At 40.1% G+C, this 21,525-nt stretch overlaps 1 protein-coding gene across 10 annotated transcripts in view; it reads left to right on the forward strand.

Annotated features, from left to right (window-relative positions):
- BICD1 (BICD cargo adaptor 1) overlaps positions 1–21,525 on the forward strand; it is a 276,025-nt gene that overhangs the window by 228,511 nt on the left and 25,989 nt on the right. For 4 of the 10 annotated variants that reach the window (XM_037990149.2, XM_037990150.2, XM_007968120.3 and 1 more), the window contains exon 7: positions 603–810. In XM_037990149.2, the coding sequence (XP_037846077.1) occupies positions 603–810 (208 nt within the window). Of the gene's footprint in view, positions 1–602; positions 921–1,905; positions 2,100–21,525 lie in introns of all 10 variants that reach the window. The other 6 variants (XM_073020612.1, XM_073020611.1, XM_037990146.2 and 3 more) reach the window with 4 other exon arrangements.

Here is a 21,525-nt window from a genome sequence, read left to right on the forward strand (position 1 = left end):
ATCACTTGAGGCCAGGAGTTCGAGACCAGTCTGGGCAACATAGTGAGACCCTGTCTCTTTAAAAAATGATCATGACTGGGCGTGGTGACTCATGCCAGTAATCCCAGCACTTTGGGAGGCCAGGGTGGGAGGATCACTTAAGGTCAGGAGTTCGAGACCAGCCTGGCCAACATGGTGAAACCCCGTCTCTACTAAAAAAATACAAAAATTAGCCGGGCATGGTGGCACACTCCTGTAATTCCAACTACTTGGGAGGCTGAGGCATGAGAATTGCTTGAACCTAGGAGACAGAGGTTGCAGTGAACCAAGATCACGCCACTGCACTCCAGCCTGGGCAATACAGCAAGACTCAGTCTCAAAAAACAAACAAAACAACAACAAGAAAATAATAAGTTTTTTTAAATGTCCCATCTGTCCTTCATTGTATGGATGAACATACATTCTAATTTTCTGCTATTATAGGTTATCTACATTCTATTGCTAGACCTTTAAACCAGTCTTCTAAATTTCTAAATTTCAGTCAAATTTATTACTTTTCAACTTAAGTCCAAATTCAGTTTCACCAAGATTTTCCCCTGACCCCTTCTCTGTTTTGGTTGCAGATGTGATGAATATGTCACCCAGTTGGATGAGATGCAGAGACAGTTAGCAGCCGCAGAGGATGAGAAGAAGACTCTAAACACTTTGTTACGAATGGCTATCCAGCAAAAACTCGCCCTGACCCAGAGGCTGGAGGACTTAGAGTTTGACCATGAGCAGTCCCGACGCAGCAAAGGCAAACTTGGAAAGAGCAAGATCGGCAGCCCTAAAGTAAGTGGGGAGGCATCAGTCACCGTGCCCACCATAGACACTTACCTCCTGCATAGTCAGGGCCCACAGACACCCAACATTCGGGTCAGCAGTGGCACTCAGAGGAAAAGGTATGCATGCAGCGATCTTCATAGTACGGTGCAGTGGCCAGATTTTAGTTAACTGCAAAAATGAATGTGCTCTTGTTGTGGAGGATGGAGGAGGGGAAGGAAAAGAAAAAATGGGAGCTGGCATATAAATGGTCCTTGCTAATGTGGGTCTTTCCAGATCAAAACCTTTTTGATAATTGTGTTTATGTAGTCCTTTCTAACCCCCTGCCCAATCCCTCCTCTTGATTAATCGTAATATAATTTTCAAGTGTCTGTTAATATTTTTGCTACTCTTTGTATGTGTAAATATGCCTCTCCCTTCCCTCCAACATAAGAATTAGTAGATAAAGGTGGATATTAAGAATGAAGCGTGTTCTACCTGGGTTATAATTTTAAAAGTCGTTGTACCTTTGGAAATGGTGCTGTTTATCAGCTTCTCTTTAACGGGACAAGGATATGAATATGTTCTTTTAGGGTAACTTTTGTCCATATGACCAAAATTGATGACGGTCTGAAAGGGGATGTCTATATCTAGATAAAATGGGGTGGAATACACACAGTCCTTTTCTTGAAAGCGGTTTTTGTGCTTTTTCATTTGGCATGGGAATATTGCCCAGAGAAACCACTTGTAAGGTTTTTAGGGGCTTGATTGTGTGACCTCTTTCCAGAGTCCTGGCTGTTGAGTTACTTACCATGTATTTTCGGTTAATGGTAACATTTTTATTTTAGGAGCTTTCATTAAAGACTCAAATAATATATTTTCTATTTGCGGTTCAAGCTGACTAACTGTAATAAATCTCTTTTCCAGTATCCAGAACAGTTTCCAAATAGGGTTGTATCCTGATGTGGAAACTTAAAAAAAAAAAAAAATAGCAAAAATATTGATTTACATATTTAAACAATGAAATGCCAATATAAATAATGTTGTCACTGGTGAGGCATTGAAAGGTAATTAAAGTAAAACTTTTTTGTTTCCTATATGTATTTTTCTTGGATCTCCTGCAAGACAATTTTCACCTTCCCTTTGTGATCAGAGCCGTCCCAGGACTTCAGGGGCTTCCTACCTACAGAATTTATTAAGAGTTCCCCCTGATCCCACCTCCACAGAATCATTTCTTCTGAAGGGCCCCCCCTCCATGAGTGAATTCATCCAAGGGCACCGGCTCAGCAAGGAAAAAAGGTTAACCGTGGCTCCACCAGGTAAACATTTTTTCCTTGGGTGCATGTGATGCAAATGATTAGTTGAGTAGACTCTCCCCTTCCTTCCAGTCACTCAGGCCCACGCATCTGCAGAGTCTACCTTTGATGATGTGTAAATTCCTACAAGTCAAGTAAAAACTTCCTTTACACTTAGCTTCCTGTTTCCTCCTTTACTCATATTCCTTAGAATGACAGACTTCCATTTAACAGCCAAAGATGGCAAATGAGAGTTGGAAGGACTGGGATAGGAAAAGGGAAATTAGCAACAAGCACAATACATACACACTTGGATCCTATTTGCAGTTTGGTAGCTCATGGTGATTCCATCTTGGTCAGATTTGGCCAGTTCTCTCTTATCATTTTTAATATAATTTCCATAAAGGGAGCCATATGTATAACAAGGCTTTTGGGCTGATTTCCTTTTGTAGTGACTCAGAATGTCTCCTCAATCATTATATTGAGAATAAAAGTAAAACCCTCTAAGATTTTGCTCCTCAAGAACATTTAGGTCTTAGTATAATGTTCTTGTAGATTGCAAGCCCCCGTTCGTTAATGCTTACCAACATGCTCACACTTAGCTTCACTATTTTGCATTTTTCTTCCTTCCTTCCTTCCTTTCATTCTTTTTACTTGTTCTATGAAGAGGCCTAAATTGAAAATGTGACATATGACAAATAGAGAAAATGTGACTTCTTGCAAATAAAAATCATCCTTTTGAGGAATCCCTGCATGTGAGTATAGGGCAGAAGTGGCAAACAAGGAGCCCATAAACCAAAGTAAGCTTAAGCGCAGCTGTTAGACTATTGCCAGAAAATAAAAAATAAAACTAATTCAAGTTAGTTATCGACAGTTAAAAATTCAAGAGATTTTGTATGAGCATCAGTATTTCTGGCCTCTTTTGGAAGATTCTGAATATCTGGCAGCCCTAGGTCTGCGCTCACGCATGTCAACACCTGTTGGAGCTCTGTAGTGGCTGTTGCTGTTAGGGCAAGCTCTGCACTTTGCCACAGTCCCCACTCCTCCTTATTACTTATACCCAGCCTGCTATCCTCATTTCTATTCTCTCCTGGCCCCTCTTGTAGTCTTTGAGTTTGCCACCGCTGAAATAGAATTTATTTTTTCATTTTACCTTAATTCCTTTTTGCAAACCTCAGCCTTTGAATCTCTAATACTTTCCTTATCTGATTCATGGAATCAGCCTACTGATTGGGATTAAAAGATGTGGTGTAGAAACTGATAGTGCATTTCACGTTCTAAAGGTGTTTGAGGAAATTGGTAGTGATAATGCGTTGGAATGGTGTAATAGCCAAAATATACACCTAAGAAGAAAAAAAGTAAAAACTGCTTGGTGTTTTTAATTTCATAACTGATTTCCTATTGTTTTAGACCTCCTTGGAAGGTACCTTGAAGTATTCTGTGAATCACCAAAGTGGTAATGATTTATCAGGATACCTAACTCGGATAAAACCCACAAAAGTAGGCCGGGCGCGGTGGCTCAAGCCTGTAATCCCAGCACTTTGGGAGGCCGAGACGGGCGGATCACAAGGTCAGGAGATCGAGACCATCCTGGCGAACACGGTGAAACCCCGTCTCTACTAAAAAAATACAAAAAACTAGCCGGGCGAGGTGGCGGGCGCCTGTAGTCCCAGCTACTCGGGAGGCTGAGGCAGGAGAATGGCGTGAACTCAGGAGGCGGAGCTTGCAGTGAGCTGAGATCCGGCCACCGCACTCCAGCCTGGGCGACAGAGCGAGACTCCATCTCAACAACAACAACAAAAAAAAAAAAACCCATAAAAGTCTTCTTTTTAGTGTTCCAAATGGAACACTAAAAATAGTAGAACTATCTACTGGAACTTAGAAAAGAAATTGGTATGATTAATAAATAACTCCTATTGTTGTTTAATTAAAAAGATAACATCTCAGTAAGGTTAAAAATAATCAATGTTAACAACAATAACTGTTTCCATTTTTGTATGACTGGTTTTTGTTTACATGGATATATATTTTATATTGTTATCATTACATTGTTTAAGCCATGAACATTACATCACAAGTTTTTCCATGTTGCTATCTAGTCTTTTATTTGTTAAAGTTATTGTATCATAGATTTTGTTTCAGATGCTGTCACCACATTAATCACTACTTCCCCTCGTCCACTGAGGTAGTTTTTCATTGTGTGTTATATTATGGAGTACTGCCGGGAATACCCTCATGCATTCAGCTTCTCATCTATTAAATGTTTCTCAGGAGTGAGATCACTCAGTTAAAAGTTGAACATCTTTACGTTTTTGGCTCCATTCTAATGTTGCTGTCAAGAAGGGTATATCAATGTACTAAAAGCCCATAAAACACTTTCCCGTTTTCCCAGATTGGGAATCTTTCTGCTACTTTATACACACTGTACGCATCTTACAACTCTAAAGTCAGTTAGCATACATGAATAAGAGTACCAGTATATTGTCTTAAACTCTTTAGTTTTGAATAACCAGAAAATACCTTACAAATTGACCTTAGAAATGATTACTATTTATGAGATTCGAGGCTGAGTGCGGTGGTTCACACCTGTAATCCCAGCACTTTGGGAGGCCGAGGCAGGTGAATCACTTGGGCTCAGGAGTTTTAGACTAGCCTAGGCAATATGGTGAAACCCCATCTCTACAAAAAATACAAAAATTAGCCAGGTGTGGTAGTGGGCGCCTGTAGTCCCAGCTACTCAGGAGGCTAAGGTAGGATCCCTTGAGCCAGGGAGGCGGAAGTTTCAGTGAACCGAGATGGCACCACTACACTCCAGCCTGGGTGACAGAGTGAGACACCGTCTCAAAAAAAAAAAAAAAAAGATTAGAGATATAAGGAATGTGGAATTCAGAATCATCACCAGACCGGAAGATCACGCTGACAGCTTAACATATTGATAACCTTTACAATTCTCACCAGTTATGTAAAGTTAAAATAATAAAAGAGGAAAGGAAGTAAAGCTGTTATTATAGCCTTAGGAATTTTTAATTATATATCATGGAATCAACCAGATTAATGCTTAATAAATTCTTATCAGTCTTAGCAACATTTTCTAAAAGGTCCTAGTTCAATGAATTGCTATAGAAAGTGACTGACCATCCACACCAAATAAATTATAGCTTCTATAAATATCTGCATTATTACCAATATATGTTATTTTCCCTCAACTGAACTATATAGGGTAAAACATATCAAACATTCATTATGATGCTTTTACTATATAAAATCTTTTCATTAAGCCAAGAAAGATAAAATATGCTATATATGACCAGTCTCATGTTCTATATAAGAAATATCATAAGCCTATGGGAAATAATAGATTTTATGAGTATTTTTAAATTCATGAGTTTAACCATTATAAAATTTGCTAGCTAGTAACAGTATCTATTAGTCATTTTAAACAGAAAGTTCTCTATTAATTTGTCAGAATGTTTTTGATAAGCTAAAAACTAAAATATATTTCTAAAATATATTTTTAATACATGTTTTTAGGTGATTTTTAAATCACCTAAAAATTTATTTTTAATATATTTTTAATACATGTTTTTAGTTGATTTTTAATTATTCTAATAAGCAAATATGGGCTTTATTTTTCTATTGAGGACCGTTGAAGCAATTATCTCAACTAAAAATGAAATTAGTTTAATTTGTTCTTAATCCTTCAGTTGAGGAATTGAGAGAGGTATGTCTCATTTAAAAATTTAAGACACAGAACATAAAATGTTATTTATTCTATATAAGAGATACTTTCAAATAGATTTTATTTCTATGAGATGGTAAACAGAAAACCTCATCTCCTCAAGTACACAATTTCTCAATTCTAGAGAATCAACTATAGGGTAGGCCATTGATTTTCAACATTAGTAGAATGTTTTATACTAATTAATGCATTATCCTGATTGATTTGCTGCATTAGTACAACCTTTTAAGGGAAAATTCTGGCGTTTCCCTCTGGCTGGCTCAGCTTCTGCAACCTCAGCCCTTGCAATTCCAGTGCTTCTGGCCATGGCTTGCTTGTTGATTTTCTTGCTCTTGACGTTATCCTTATCCTGGCACACAAATTCCAGTGTCCTTCCACATGCTCATCTTAGTTTTCACAGTTTCATTTACCAGCTGATCTGAGAAGTGCCTATCAGCCTTGATGACCTTGACTCAAAAGGGACCCTGTTGTCATCAAGGAGTTTGTAATTAGGCAGCAGATTGTGTGTCTTCACAAAATTGTTGCCTATTTTTTAGTCAGCATTTTATCTTGATTCCTTAACTACCTAGGCCTATATCCTTCTCTTCCTCCTTCTTCTCTTCCTCCTCCTCCTCATCTTCTTCATCATGATCTTACCATTTAATCAATAATTACAGTCAGCCTGTCAGAATATGTAAAAAGAATCCGTGTAATTCACAGGCAGGAGTTGTTATTTCTGTAGTAACAGACCTGACTGCAGCAATTACACAAGATAAGTAGGAAATGGCAAACCTGGAGAAGCAAGTTTGAACTCAGTCTGGAAGTAATAGCCTAAGCAGCTTGCTCTTCACACTGTTTCCCATGTCACGCTTTTCCTCTTAGATATCTTGCTTCTCCCTATCATTTCAATCTCCTCCCTTCCTCTGTTCCTCCCTCCTTCATCCCTCCCTCCCTCTCTTTCTCTGACACAGTGACTCAGCTAGTTTAAGAGAATGGTATTATTTTGAAGTCTGAAAATGTTTCTGTGACATTTTACATTGTACTGTTTTTTAAAGCAACTCACAGAAGTGTATTAGCCTTAGATACATAATCACCCCTTGAGATACATAGTCTACCCTACACACGACATGTTCCTAGTAAAAACTGCCTTTATGTTTCACTGCATTCAGACAAGTAGATATTTGTTTGTTTCATGTATTGCAAAGCCTGTGTTCTTAAGCATGTACCAAAATCACATTTCATTAATCCATTTACTCATTCACCAGAATTTAACAAAAGTTAGTGAATATCTACTATGTGTCAGGCACTTTTCTTGGCTCTTGATATACAATGATATTCAAATAAAACTCATAGTCTGGTAGGGGAGGTAGGAGACAAATATGTACTGATGTTAATAGATATTCCTGGAATAAATAAAGGAATTAGGGCGGTTAGGAACATTCTTCCAGAAGAAATGCAACGCTGGCCATGAAAGGTGGCTATACCGTAATAGGCAGAAGGTAGCCGCGCAGGTTTGGGTCATGAGAAGAACCTTATAGGAAAGGAGGTCAACTTGCCCCAGTGCCAGTGAGCTCAGCACTACAACCTGCTGCGGGACTTGGAAGTAATAGAAAGCGAGGCTGCGAAGGTGGACAGGGACCTGAAGACAGAGAGCCAGGTTAGTGAGAGCAGACCTTACCATGGGCATAGCTTAGCAGTTTTAAGAATAGGATCAGATTTTCATTTGCTAAAATCACCCTGATGACAAGGTGGAGAATGGATTAGATGTGGGTAACATCTAAGATAAAGAAGCAGGTACAGAGACTCATAAAATATGCAGATGAGAGGTAGTGGAGACCAGAATCAAAACTGTGAGGAACAGGAATGTTTAAATATGTCCCAACTTACAATTCAACTATACATTTCATCAGCCAGCATATCCTGTGCACACATGACCTGCTCTTACGCTTTCCATGTTCTGTGTGTCGAAGGAGCTCAGTCAATCTTGTTTGAACTAATGGCCTCAGTGTTTTGTACTTTATAAATTATATTTTGTCCTATAGAGGCTTTTCTATTTATGTGTGTTTCACTTCCCATATCACTATACTTTCTTTTTCCACAGGATTCAATTATTGAACTAGTAGGAGTGAAGGGGTAGTCTGTTGAAACCTGTAATCTTTTAGGTTTATATTTTCTTTGAACATAGTTTCCACAGAATTCTTCCCTGTAGGGGAAGGCCCAGGCACTTCTTGATGTCAGAATATGTTGTCTTTAGTTTGGAATCTGCCAAAACAAAAGTTAAATCAAAAATGTTAATTCCTGTCACCCCAGCATTTCGAGAAGCCAAAGCAGGATGATTGCTTGAGCCCAGAAGTCCGAGACTGGCCTGGGTAACATAGCGAGACCTCGTCTCTCCATTAAAATTTAAAAATTAGCTGGATGTGCTGGCATGCACTCATAGTCCCAGCTGCTCAGGAGGCTAAGGCGGGAGGATTGCTTGAGTCGGGGAGGTCAAGGCTGCAGTGAGCCACTGCACTCCAACGAGTGACAGAGTAAAAAGAAGAAGAAAAAATATATTAATTCACAAAATTGTCAACCACATGTTGAAAAATATATTTTTAAACTTGCTGTATATTTTTCAATAGGTAATGGTTCAAAAATTTTTAAGTACAAAGTATACAGTAGATGGTAGATTTCTGCCACAACTGTGCCCACCCAACCAACCTTGTGTATTTTTCCAGAAACATTCTATACGTATATAAAGAAATGCATATAAATATATACATATATAAAAACAAATATGCATTTTACATATGTATTAATACCATTGGCACAACCACAGACACTATGCTTGCCGGGTTTTTTTGAATTGCTGTATCTGGGTTCTTCTTTCCTATCCATTCATCTTTTTGTTTCTTTTGAGTCAGAAGAAGTTACGAAGGGGAAGGAAGACATGCTTGAGCTCTTTAAGAAAGCTTGGAATGTTTCTATGTGTACAGTAGAAATATTTCTTGCCAAATGATAAAATGACAACTACAAGAATGTTTGTATTCAGAATTATTCAATAGAAATATGATATAAACCACATATGTAAATTTAAATTCTCTAGTAGTCTAGTAGTCATGTTAGAAAAAGTAAAAAGAAGTCAGGCGCCATGGCTCATGCCTATAATCCCAGCACTTTCGGAGGCCAAAATGGAGGATCACCTGAGCCCAGGAGTTCAAGACCAGCCTGGGCAACATGGCGAAACCATGTCTCTACCAAAAATAAAAAGATTATCCAGGCGTAGTGGCATGCGCCTGTAGTCTCAACTACTCAGGAGGCTGAGATGGGAGGATTGCTTGAGCCCAGGAGATGGAGGCTGCAGTGAGCCGTGATCGTGCAACTGCACTCCAGGCTGGGTGACAGAGCAAGACCCTGTTTGAAAAAATAAATAAAATAAAAAGAAACAGGTGAACTTAATTTTAGTAATAGATTTGAACTGCCACACTATATCCATAATGTGATCATTTCAACATGGAATTCATAGGTGGCTAACACCTATAATTCCACTTTGGGAGGCTGAGGTGGGTGGATCCCTTGAGGCCAAGAGTTCAAGACCAGCCTGGGCATCATGGCGAAACCCTGTCTCTACAAAAACTACAAAACTTAGCCAGTCATGGTGGTGCACGCCTGTAGTTCCAGCTACTCAGGAGGCCAAGGTGTGGGGATCCCTTGAGCCCAGGAAGTAGAGATTGCAGTGAGCCAAGATTGTGCTAGTTCTCTCCAGCCTGGGTGACAGAGTGAGACCCTGTCAAAAAAAAAATATATATATATACACACACACACACACACACACACACATATACATACATACACACACATTCTGTTTTTCTTATTCAGCCTTTGAAATTCAGTATTAGGCACTTACAGCATATCTTGATTTGAACTAGCCACATTTCAAATGCTCAATGGCCACATTTGGCTAAGGGCTACTGTATTGGATGGTGCAGTTCTAGAACTTCTTACCAATAGTTTTTACTAGATAGAATTTCCACACAGAAATCTAAATTTGAATAACTAACAATTGATTTTAAAATAAAGTTTAAGATGGCATGTATTTCATTTTTATTTTTTCTTTCTTTTTTTTTTTTTTTAGACAGAGTCTCGCTCTTGTTGCCCAGGCTGGAGTGCAGGGGCGCAATATTGGCTCACTGCAACCTCTGCCTTCCAGGTTCAAACAATTCTTCTGCCCCAGCCTCCCAACTAGCTAGGATTACAGGCCTGTGTCACCATGCCCAGCTAATTTTGTATTTTTAGTAGAGACAGGGTTTCTCCATGTTGGTAAGACTGGTCTCAAACTCCTGACCTCAGGTGATCCTCTCGCCTCGGCCTCCCAAAGTGCTGGGATTACAGGCATGAGCCACCGCTCCCGGCCCTCATTTTTCTTTTAAACTGAGATATTGGAGCAAACATTTGCTATTTTGCTGATTATGCTTTGTCTCTGATTGGTGGCAATGCTTTTTAAAATAGATATATATTAAATGTTTGAGCCAGGCATGGTGGCTCATGCCTGTAATCCCAGCACTTTGGGAGACGGAGGCGGGCAGATCACGAGGTCAAGAGATTGAGACCATCTTGGCCAACATGGTGAAACCCCGTCTCTGCTAAAAAATACAAAAATTAGGCTGGTCGTGGTAGCACGCACCTGTAGTCCCAGCTACTCGGGAGGCTGAGGCAGGAGAATCGCTTGAACCCAGGAGGTGGAGGTTTCAGTGAGCCGAGATCACACCATTGCACTCCAGCCAGGGCAACAAGAGCGAAATTCTGTCTCAATAAAACATACGTCTCTTATTTGTTACTAGATTTCTTTGTCGGTATAAGAACTTAGATATATCCTAACAAAACATATTCCTTAAACATTCTTAAAACAGTATAATGACTTACTTTTTTAATTACTGTAATCAAGTTGTGAAAGCCCTTGTTTCTTATTTTAAGCAGAGAGTGCCTTAAAAAGGTTTAAAATACATCCTGCCAGTTTTAAATAGCAGAATTTATTGACACCGTTTATAGACTGAAAACACATCAAAGTCTTTCAAGATTAATTATTTCATGTGTCTTCCTTCTTCCCACAGTAAGAGAGAAGATAAAGATAATACTGAGTAAACCATTCCATGCTACAAATTGGACCCAGTCAACAAAAATGCAATACTTAGTAGAACATCTAATGACCATGGTCCTGTTCGTGTTTTTGTTTTGTTTTATTTTTGTTTTTGTTTACTGTTCTCTGTCAGGTATTCCTGTCCAGAAATTATGTCTCCTTAAAAGATTTCATATTCAAAACCTGAGCATTGTAAGCAAAATAAGCTATGATGAAAGGATGAAACCTTTTAATTAATGAAGAGATCAATATGAAAAACTCTGTAGCAAGAAACTGTATATTATATTAGATCATACTTTTCAATCCATATTGACTATTTCAGTATCATTATGTAATTTTAAAGTCTTTTCGATTTTGTTAAAATTTTATTAAATCCATGGAAATTGTAAGTTCCTAATATATTTAAATCCTTAGGAGGAAAAACTACAATTTTTAGGAAAGAAGTACTTATTTGATATTCTTAATTGTTACATATTTAAGAGCAAGAGTAATTAGTTCGTACTTATGTTCACCTAAGTCCACCCATACAGTGCTAAAGATAGCGGCCTCTAGAAGGTGACTGTGTCCAGATGAGTAACAGGGAGGAAAGGGTGGGCTGAGACATACATGAGGCCCAGGACATTCCAGGCAAAAACTGTCTGCCTCTCTTGACTCTGCCCAAACCCCAAATGATGCTTTCTAGCTCATATATATGTATCTTAGCAGGCAGATACTCAAGCTGAAAGAGACATTTCTAGGATTCGTTTCTAGATCACAGATACTGCCTCAGACTCACTGAAGTGAGCAGCCTCCACCCAGTAATAACAAACTAGTCTAAATCCAGAATAAAACAATTATACATTTTAATCTCACCACCTTCTACCTGTGTGTGCTCTCCACGCTCAAGACAGAGAATAGCCTTTATTCTACCAACCAGCAGTCACTAGCCTACAACACCAAATCCACAGTTTCTTTGGTATCTTCCCAGGGAGTTGGGTGCCGAACAATCTACCTATAACATTGCCTTGCCTTCATATCCCAAAGCTCTGCAAGCAAAGAGTTCTGTTGGGCAGCTAGGGCCATTTGTTGTAGTCCAGAGGAAGAGAGCCATCAGTGTCTTCTATGCTGTCCTCATACCTATTTAATCCCATCTGCTGACATCAGTCTATTATATTCTGCTATTTGCCCCCACCGTACCTACATAACAGCCACCTCTATTACAACAAACCCTCTGATTATAAGGCATTATCTGAGATGGTATATCCAAACTATACCTTACAAAGGGACTTCTCCTATCTGCAAAGAATACTAAGAAAACATATTAAGAGAAAGTCACAGTAGGTACCCAGGGAAGCCAGTCTCTAGGTTAACCAACTACTTATCTGTCCATTTCTCCTCATAAATGTAAAAGGAGAGCCTATGGTGAAGAAATCCCGGAAGGGCATCTCCCAGGTCTGAGACTCTCTGATGCTATGAATTCAAGTTATTCTGTCCATGACTGGCTCCGGAGGTCACTGTGTAAAATCTGTGCTTCTAAATAAATGTTATGATATTTCAGCACCATATAGTATAGTTCCCAAGAAAAGGGAATGTTTTTTCAAAAAAAAAAAAAAGGAAAATTCCCATTAATATGTAAAACAAACTTTTTGATGATTTAAAGTGACTATGTGTTGTGAACTGAGTAGACAAGGCAGGAAGGAGTAGTGATGTTCCTGAGTTCTTGCTGAATTCTGACAACGTGCCAACACTTTGATTTCTCTCTCAAAATGGGCAGGATTTGATATCTAAAAGTATACCGATATTGTTACATGGCATATGGAAGCCACTGATTTAATTCCGGAATGTCCGTCAACATGACAGCCACCTAAAGTGCACTGAGGCATTGTAAATGGTTAGGAAAATTGACCTTTCTACACACTGAATCTGGCGGCAGTGGTTCTCCTGAGCTCTGAGGGAGCTGGGCAGGGCAGCCTGAGCTCCAGCTGTGAGCATAGCTCAACTGATGTGCAGTTAGAATGTTCATGGAACGCCCAGGCTTGCTCCTTCCCGTTCCTTTACTTTAAATGATGCAGTGAGCTGGGCGCGGTGGCTCACGCCTGTAATCCCAGCACTTTGGGAGGCCGAGGTGGGTGGATCACTTGAGCCCAGGAGTTCAAGACCAACCTGGGAAACATGGTGAAACCCTGTCTCTACAAAAAATACAAAAATTAGCTGCCTATAGTTTCAGAGGAGGCTGAGGTGGGAGAACTGCTTGAGCCCAGGAGGTGGGGGCTGCAGTGAGCTGTGATCGCACCACTGCACTCTAGCCTGGGTGACAGTGCCTAAATAAATAAATAGAAAGAAAGAAATGATGTAGTGAAAATATAGTTTCATAGCACTTATACCTAGACTACTTAAAGTGACCTAGTAATTAAACTTATATAGCTCATCAACCAGCAAAGATTCCTGGCGCACCACACTCATTATAGAGCAGGGAAGCGTTGCTGCCACCCTCTGGGACTCCTCTTGCATAGCTCTGTGTTCTGTCCTCCACACCCATCTCTTTAGTCGTCTATTGATCTTACTCAATTTTCCTGGCAGTTTCCCCAGTGTATTTTGCCGGAAAGGTACGAGAGGAAAAAGGAAAAGCACAACTCAAAATGGTTGACTATTCCATTCTTTGTTTTCTTCAAAAAGTGTAAAGTCATAAAGATGCCATGGAACCACTACGTTCATTGTCCTTTGTCACCTCTCAGCCAATAATAGTCATTGATATACTCTCCATACCACAAATTTAAAGTTTTTTTGTGAACTGTACATGCGATAGCCAAGTTTATTTTAACTTTAGTCTTACTGGATCTCAGAGATTTTCTTTTTCTTTTTTGGCATATAGATGATTTACGTCACTTCAGTGTGCCCAGTCCACAGATGAGATCTTCTGAGGGACCGCTTCTGGTGCTGGCCCTCTTGTGTGACTGAATTAGTCAGTGATGATTCTCAGGGCTAGATTAGATTGTTACTCTTAAAATAATTACTTAAAAAAAAAAAAACAACTTCTATAACTTGAAAATTTTGTGGCTGGGTGTGGTGGCTCACGCCTGTAATCCCAGCACTTTGGGAAGCCGAGGTGGGTGGATCGCTTAAAGTCAGGAATTCGAGAGCAGCCTGGCCAACATGGTGAAACCCTGACTACTAAAAATACAAAAAGTAGCCAGGCATGGTGGCGCACGCCTGTAATTTCAGCTACTCAGGAGGCTGAGGCGGGAGAATTCGCTTGAACCTGGGAGGTGGAGGCTGCAGTGAGCAGAGATGGCACCCACTGCACTTCAGCCTGGTCAACAGAGCAAGACTCTGTCTCAAAGAAAAGAAAGAAAAAAGAAAAGAAAAATTTGCATTTAAGACTTATATGAAAATACATATATTTATTTTGCAGAATAATGATCTAGAGCAGGACTGTCATTTTAACTAAAGTTATTTTTGGCCAGGCGTGGTGGCTCATGCCTGTAATCCCAGCACTTTGGGAGGCCGAGGCAGGCGGATCATGAGGTCAGGAGTGCAAGACCAGCCTGGCCAATATGGTGAAACCCTGTCTCTACTAAAAATACAAAAATTATCTGGGCATGGTGGTGCGTTCCTGTAATCCCAGCTACTCAGAAGGCTGAGGCAGGAGAATTGCTTGAACAAGGACGCAGGAGGCGGAGGTTGCAATGAGCCAAGATCGCACCGCTGCACTCCCAGCCTGTACTACAGAGCCAGACTCCGTCTTAAAAACAAAAACAAAAGTTGGCCAGGCGCAGTGGCTCACGCCTGTAATCCCAGCACTCTGGGAGGCCAAAGCGGGTGGATCACAAGATCAGGAGTTCAAGACCAGCCTGGCCAAGATGGTGAAACACCGTCTCTACTAAAAATACAAAAATTAGCCGGGCGCACTGGCGGGCGCCTGTAATCCCAGCTACTCAGGAAGCTGAGGCAGAAGAATCGCTTGAACCTGGGAGGTGGAGGTTACAGTGAGCCAAGATCGTGCCACTGCATTCTAGCCTGGGTGACAGAGCAAGACTCTGTCTCAAAAAAAAAAAAAAAAAAAAGGTTGTTCTTAGTGAATATAAAAATTGGTGTTTTTGGCCAGGTGCGGTAGCTCACGTCTGTAATCCCAGCCCTTTGGGAGGCCGGGGTGGGTGGATCTCGAGGTCAAGAGATGGAGACCATTCTGGCCAACATGGTGAAACCCCATCTCTACTAAAAATACAAAAAAATTAGCCAGGCATGGTGGCACGTGCCTGTAATCCCAGCTACTTGGGAAGCTGAGGCAGGAGAATCATTTGAACCCAGGAAGCTGAGGTTGCAGTGAGCTGAGATTGCAACACTGCACTCCAGCCTGGCGACAGAGTAAAACTCCGTCTCAAAAAAAAAGAAAAATTGGTGGTTTTTTGTTTGTTTGTTTTGTTTTTTAGTTTAAGGAGACACATTTCCTCATCTTAAGGACCTTTTTGCTGCTCTGATGCTGATCATCTCGTCCATATCTAGTCCATTCTTTTGCTGTAAACTGAGCCTTGCCTGCCAGTTCTTCATTGCACTTCAGATTGTGTCTTACTACAAAGAGAAAATTAGTCTGTGATCAGCTTGGATCATAAGAACTGGAATTGTACATTTAGAATAGAAGCCAGGGATGTGAGGCACACCCATGATCCCAGCTACTCAGGAGGCTGAGGTGCGAGGATCACTTGAGCCTGGGAGTCAGAGGCTGCAGTGAGCCGAGATCGTGCCACTGCTTTCCAGCCTGGGTGACAGAACAAGACCCAGTCTCTAAAAAATAAAAAGAAGAAAAGAAAGAAATTTAAAGTAGGAAGGGCTACTGTTTGCTTCTGGCCAAACTTCACCTCTAACCATAGAATCTTTTAAAAGACTAGTTCTGAGGTCCTTTACTCTGAGAAGGTATTTATGGAATAAGCCATTATGTATTGACATTAGAATCAGTTAAACATAAATTTTTTTCTCTTTTTATGCACTACTTGACATCAAAAGCAAAAAGAGGTAAGTTGGCTATAAACCTGAAGGTGAACCTTATTTTTCTTAATACATTTGTTCCTGAGTAGCTTCGCTTCAGTTAAATTTCTACGAATCAAATACTTTTACATTAGGAAGATGGTCATTGGAAATTCTTATTCTTTTCTTTGAAAATGAATAAGCATCTTCTGTAAACTTAGATTTTCAAGATATCTAGTATTTAAACATTTTTCTTTTCCTTTAACCAAGTTATACTTATGGTTTAATTTGCTTGTGAAGACAAGGCATTTTGAAACTTGAGATAACTGAATTGTTTCTCCCACCAAAAATGTGGATTACGTGTTATAAGTATTTCCTATTTCCTTAAAAATGAAAAAAAAAAAAGCCAAGAAACAACGGACATTGGTGAAAGTCTATAATTTTCAGATCCATTGATTTACAGAAGAAGACGCCCTGAAACTCTCAGAATATTTTCTAGTGTAATTTTTTTAATGATTAAAAGAAATGAAGAAAATATTAAACAAGAAGATCAAACACATTTCATTGAGTGGTGTCTCATGTTTTTCTTGTTTGGGATCTATTTTTATAATTGATCTTTTTAGTGAATTATTGGTTGTAGTTTAACTTATTTCTCTTTTCTTTTTGATGATGCATCAATTCTGACATTTCAGAGGTACAGCTGGTCTTCATTAGATATGTGCTGTTATTGACTTTGCTTAACAAGAACAGACCATCGTACCACCTTGAGTTAACTCTGTGCCAGCTGGCGTTGCTCTTGAGAAGGTCATTTCTAAACAAAAGGTTATTTTTTGAAGGTTTTTAATTGGTGTAAGAATCTGGCAGCAAAATGTACTTTTACCTCTTGGTGCCACTGTATTTAATTACCCTCACCCCATTTATCCTCCATGTATTTCCTACCATAGGCTATTGATAACACACATGCTCACGATTTAATTATAAGTTGTTCAGAAACAGAAAGCTGACTGTACTGCAGGGCATTTTTATATTTCTCTTTTGCAAGATTTGAAATAAAAATAGATTTTTGCATGAATATTGCTTTGTTTTATCAGCTAGTCATCCGATATTCATCAGGACAGCAAATGGGAAGATGGGTGAAAAGTTTTGTCAAATCTATAACCACTGAAAAATCTAAAAATGCTCCCTCTCTACTTAGCAAGGCATGCTGTCATTCTACATTGTTGAAGACGACTTTCATGCTTGTCACTGAAGTGTGATGAACTATATGCAGTTGTTATTTATGTGAAGGAAGAGCCAGATGCTTTTTAAGATTTGTCACCAGGTCTTATTTTTGCATTGTCTATATTGAAACTTTTTGATGTGTTTCAACAATTCCTTCTTTTTGTTCTCTGGAAATTTATTAATGAAGAATGATTGTTTCTGACTATCAAGAGCATACGCTATCATAGACTTTGCTGTGTTAAAAACTGATGTAAATATGTCTGAAGTGTTTGGTGATATAAATTAGCAGATTTCACCCCTGATAAGTCAGAAATTACACTATCATCTGTGGGTACTTTCAGAATAACTAATGTTTTAACGGGATGTAATACGTTTGGTGAAAAGGGATGAGATAGCCAACTTTATGTGTTTGATTATAAAATGCTGACAGTGCTTCACAGCTCTCCATTTTTATTCATATCAGTGTACCATTAAATTCATCATTAGATTTCTGAAAGTAGTTATTTTCTAGCTACTGTTAATATTTATGTAAATGTTTCTATCTCATGCTCTTCTTTTATATATAATATTTCTTTCTCAGTTTTTTTTATTATTTCTAAACTCTCTATATGTGCGTTTTTTAGTTTATTTGTTTAGGAATACATAGGACTGTTTAAATGTTACTACAAGGAGAATGTACTTTGATGCTTCTTTCCATTAACCTTTCTGTTAATTCACTAACATTATTAATCATTTTGTAGATTTAGTGAGGAATAATTTACTGTTTATGTTATCTGGCACATCTTAAATGATGGCAATTTAAAAATTATTTTCAAGGTTTATATATCAAAGTCTTACAGTTACCAAAGAAGAAGAATTGATCATCTGATAACACTAAATTCACCTTAAAATCTTTATCAGATAATATTTATCCATTCTTATTCCTTTTGTTAGAAAGATGTTGTTACAATGACAGGAATGTCTAAATTGTAAACTCTCCCTTCAAGTGAATTAATTAAACAATGACATTGATGATACTAATAAATAAATCCAAGGATTTTTTTAAGGGAGGTGGTTTGCACCACATAAATTCCCTAGCAAAGTGTTGTGGGGAATTGAAGAATTATAAGGCAGGGTCCTGCCTGCTCTCAAGGAGCTGCACAGTGTGGCTAGGGAGAATAGATATACTGCAAGGGAAGCAGGGGTCTAGAGTTCTATAAGAAATGCCAAAGGAAGCTGGGCACAGTGGCTCACGCCTGTAATCCCAGCACTCTGGGAGGCTGAGGCAGACGGATTGCTTGAGGTCAGGAGTACGAGACCAGCCTGGGCAACATGGTGAAACTTTGTCTCTACTAAAAATACAAAATTTAGCTAGGTGTGGTAGCGTGCACGTGTAACCCCAGCAACACGGGAGGCTGAGGCATAAGAATCACTTGAACCTGGGAGGTGAAGATTGCAGTGAGCTGAGATGGAGATCACGCCACTGCACTCCTGGGTGACAGAGCAAGACTCTGTCTCAAAAAAAAAAAAGAAAGAAATAAAGAAATGCCGAAGGAGATGAGAGAAGTGCTAAAGGAGTCTGCAAGAAGCAGACACCTCCTTTTGGGGTAACCAGAAATAATGACTGAAATTTGACCTTGCATGGTCTGATAGACAAGAGCATTTCCGATGAATATAATGATAGGAGGAATAGCTTGTTGAAATGAATTTTTCCTATGATCCATTTTGACCTTTCTTATTTCATCGTTGTTAATAGCATTTACTTTGTTTCTTGAAGCTGAAAACCTTAAGGGCATTCGATTCCTCCCTTTCCTTTGTCCATCATGTCTAATGGATGGACTCAGGGCTGCATGCTTTCACAAACATTCTCTCACCTGATCTTCATGTGAACCCTGCAGGATTGGTATTTAATGTTCTCACTTAACAGAAAAACTGAGGCTCAGAACAGTTAAGTCACTTCTTCAGTGTCCCTAGCTACTGGTTGTTGGAGCTGGAATCTAACAGAGAGACAGAGGTCTTTCTGATGGACTCTAAATTTCATGCTGAAATGGAGAAGAGCTGAGGAGCACAGAGGAGAGAGAATAGAGAATAAAGAGGGCTAGGTGCAGTGGCTCATGCCTGTAATCCTAGCGCTTTGGGAAGCTAAGGTAAGCGAATCGTTTGAGCGCAGGAGTTCAAAAGCAGCCTTGGCAACATGGCAAAACCCTGTCTCTACAAAAAGTTAAAAAAAATAAGCTGGGCATAGTGGCACTGGGGAGGCTGAGGTGGGAGGATTGCCTGAACCTGGGAGGCAGAGGTTGCAGTGAGCCGAGAGCACACTACTGCACGCTAGCCTGGGTGACAGAGTGAGACTCCATCTCAAAAAAAAAAAAGAAGAAAGCTGAGAGGCCATAGGAAATGGCTGCAGAAGTATCATTGGCAAATGCAAGGAAATTATTGTGGTGTACCCTCACTTAAGACCCCAGTACATGTAAGCGTGTTAGTAACTGGTTATGGAGAGCACCTTTGTGCTATTATCAGAATTCCTGGGTGTGGGAGACTTTTATAACTGTGCAACTTTTCTATCTCCACATCAGTGCACAGTATATGGACATTTATGTTTTCTACTAACACAAACTCCTCACATTCCGCTCCCGTCAGTTTAGTTTTCCCCAGTACCACTGTTTTGACCACTTTCACACTTCTGTCTACAGTGGTTTTGCTAAGAAAGAATCCGCTAAATTTGAATGCAGATTCTCCTTCTTTTTTTTTTTTTTGAGACGGAGTTTCACTGTTGTTGCCCAAGCTGGAGTGTGATGGCGCCATCTCGGCTCACTGCAACCTCCACCTCCCGGGTTCAAGCAATTCTCCTGCCTCAGCCTCCCGAGTAGCTGGGATTACAGGTGCACGCCACCACGCCCGGCTAATTTTTTGTATTTTTAGTAGAAATGGGGTTTCACCATGTTAGCCAGGCTGGTCTCGAACTCCTGACCTCAGGTGGTCCACCTGCCTTGGCCTCCTAAAGTGCTGGGATTACAGGCATGAGCCACCACGGCCGGCCCCAGATTATCCTTCATAATTTGTGCTTCCTGCCTTTTGTATATATCTTTTTCACTTTGAGTTTCCTTGAATTGAAACTTTTTAATTCAGCTCTTGGATTGCTTAGTTTTGAATGATTTGAGAGAATTTGGGCTGTTCTGGGTTTATTTAGACTGAAGAAGTACTCTCGGCAGAGTAAAAAGGAGCACTAACTGCTTCTACTTTGGAGCAAGAATCAAAGACTGTGTTAGTATGCAGGGGCTTCCATCACATGACCACACACTGGATGCCTTAAACAACAGAAGTTTATTTTCTCACAGTTCTGGAGGCCCGAAGTTCAAAATCGAGGTGTCTGCAGGTCTGTTTTCTCCTGAGGTCTCCCTCCTTGGATTGCAGAAGGCCACCTTCTCACTGTCCTCACGTGGTCTTTCCTCTGTGCACTGCATCCCTGGTGTCTCTCTGTATGTATTAATCCTCTCTCCTTTACAAGGACACCAATCAGATTGGATTAGGGCCAACTCTCACAGTGTCACTTTAATTTAATCACCTCTTGTAAAGGTCCTGTGTTCAAATACAGTTGCATTCTAAGGTTCTGAGAGTTAAGGCTTCAGTATATGAATTTAGGGGAACACAATTCAGTCTATAACATCATGGGCCACTCCACTGAAAGGGCGTGTGTGGACAGCCAGAAACCTGGGCCCAAGTTCTCACCCTGCCACTCTCTCCATAGGACCTAAGAAAATCACGTAACCCTTCTGACCCTCAGTGTTCTAATCTGTAAAATGGGGATTATGGCTACCAATTTCAGTTGAATTTTGTTTGTTTTTGTTTTTTGTTTTGAGACACAGTCTCGCTCTGTCACTCAGGCTGGAGTGCGGTGGTGCAATCTCGGCTCACTGCAACCTCCACCTCCTGGGTTCAAGCAGTTCTCATGCTTCAGCATCCTAAGTAGCTGGGACTACAAGCAAGCACCACCATGGCCAGAATTTTTGTTATTTTAGTAGAGATGAGGTTTCACCATGTTGGCCAGGCTGGTCTTGAACTCCTGAACTGAAGCTATCTGCCAGCCTCAGTTTCCCAAAGTGCTGGGATTACAGGCATGAACCACTGCTCCTGGTCTCAATTGAGTTTTCTAGGCACTAAAAAGCTTTTGTTCATTATAAAAGTCATACAGAGGCCAGGTGCAGTGGCTTACACCTGTAATCCCAGCACTTTGGGAGGCCGAGGCAGGTGGATCAGGAAGTCAAGAGTTGTAGACCATCCTGGCCAACATGGCAAAACCCTGTCTCTACTAAAAATACAAAATTTAACTGGGCATGGTGCTGTGCACCTGTAGTCCCAGCTACTCAGGAGGCTGAGGCAGGAGAATCGCTTGAACTCGGGAGGTGGAGGTTGCAGTGAGCCGAGATTGCACCACTGCACTCCAACCTGGCAACAGAGTGAGACTCCATCTC

Source organism: Chlorocebus sabaeus, chromosome 11 (assembly GCF_047675955.1).
Source record: "Chlorocebus sabaeus isolate Y175 chromosome 11, mChlSab1.0.hap1, whole genome shotgun sequence".
In the NCBI taxonomy this organism is placed as follows: Eukaryota; Metazoa; Chordata; class Mammalia; order Primates; family Cercopithecidae; genus Chlorocebus; species Chlorocebus sabaeus.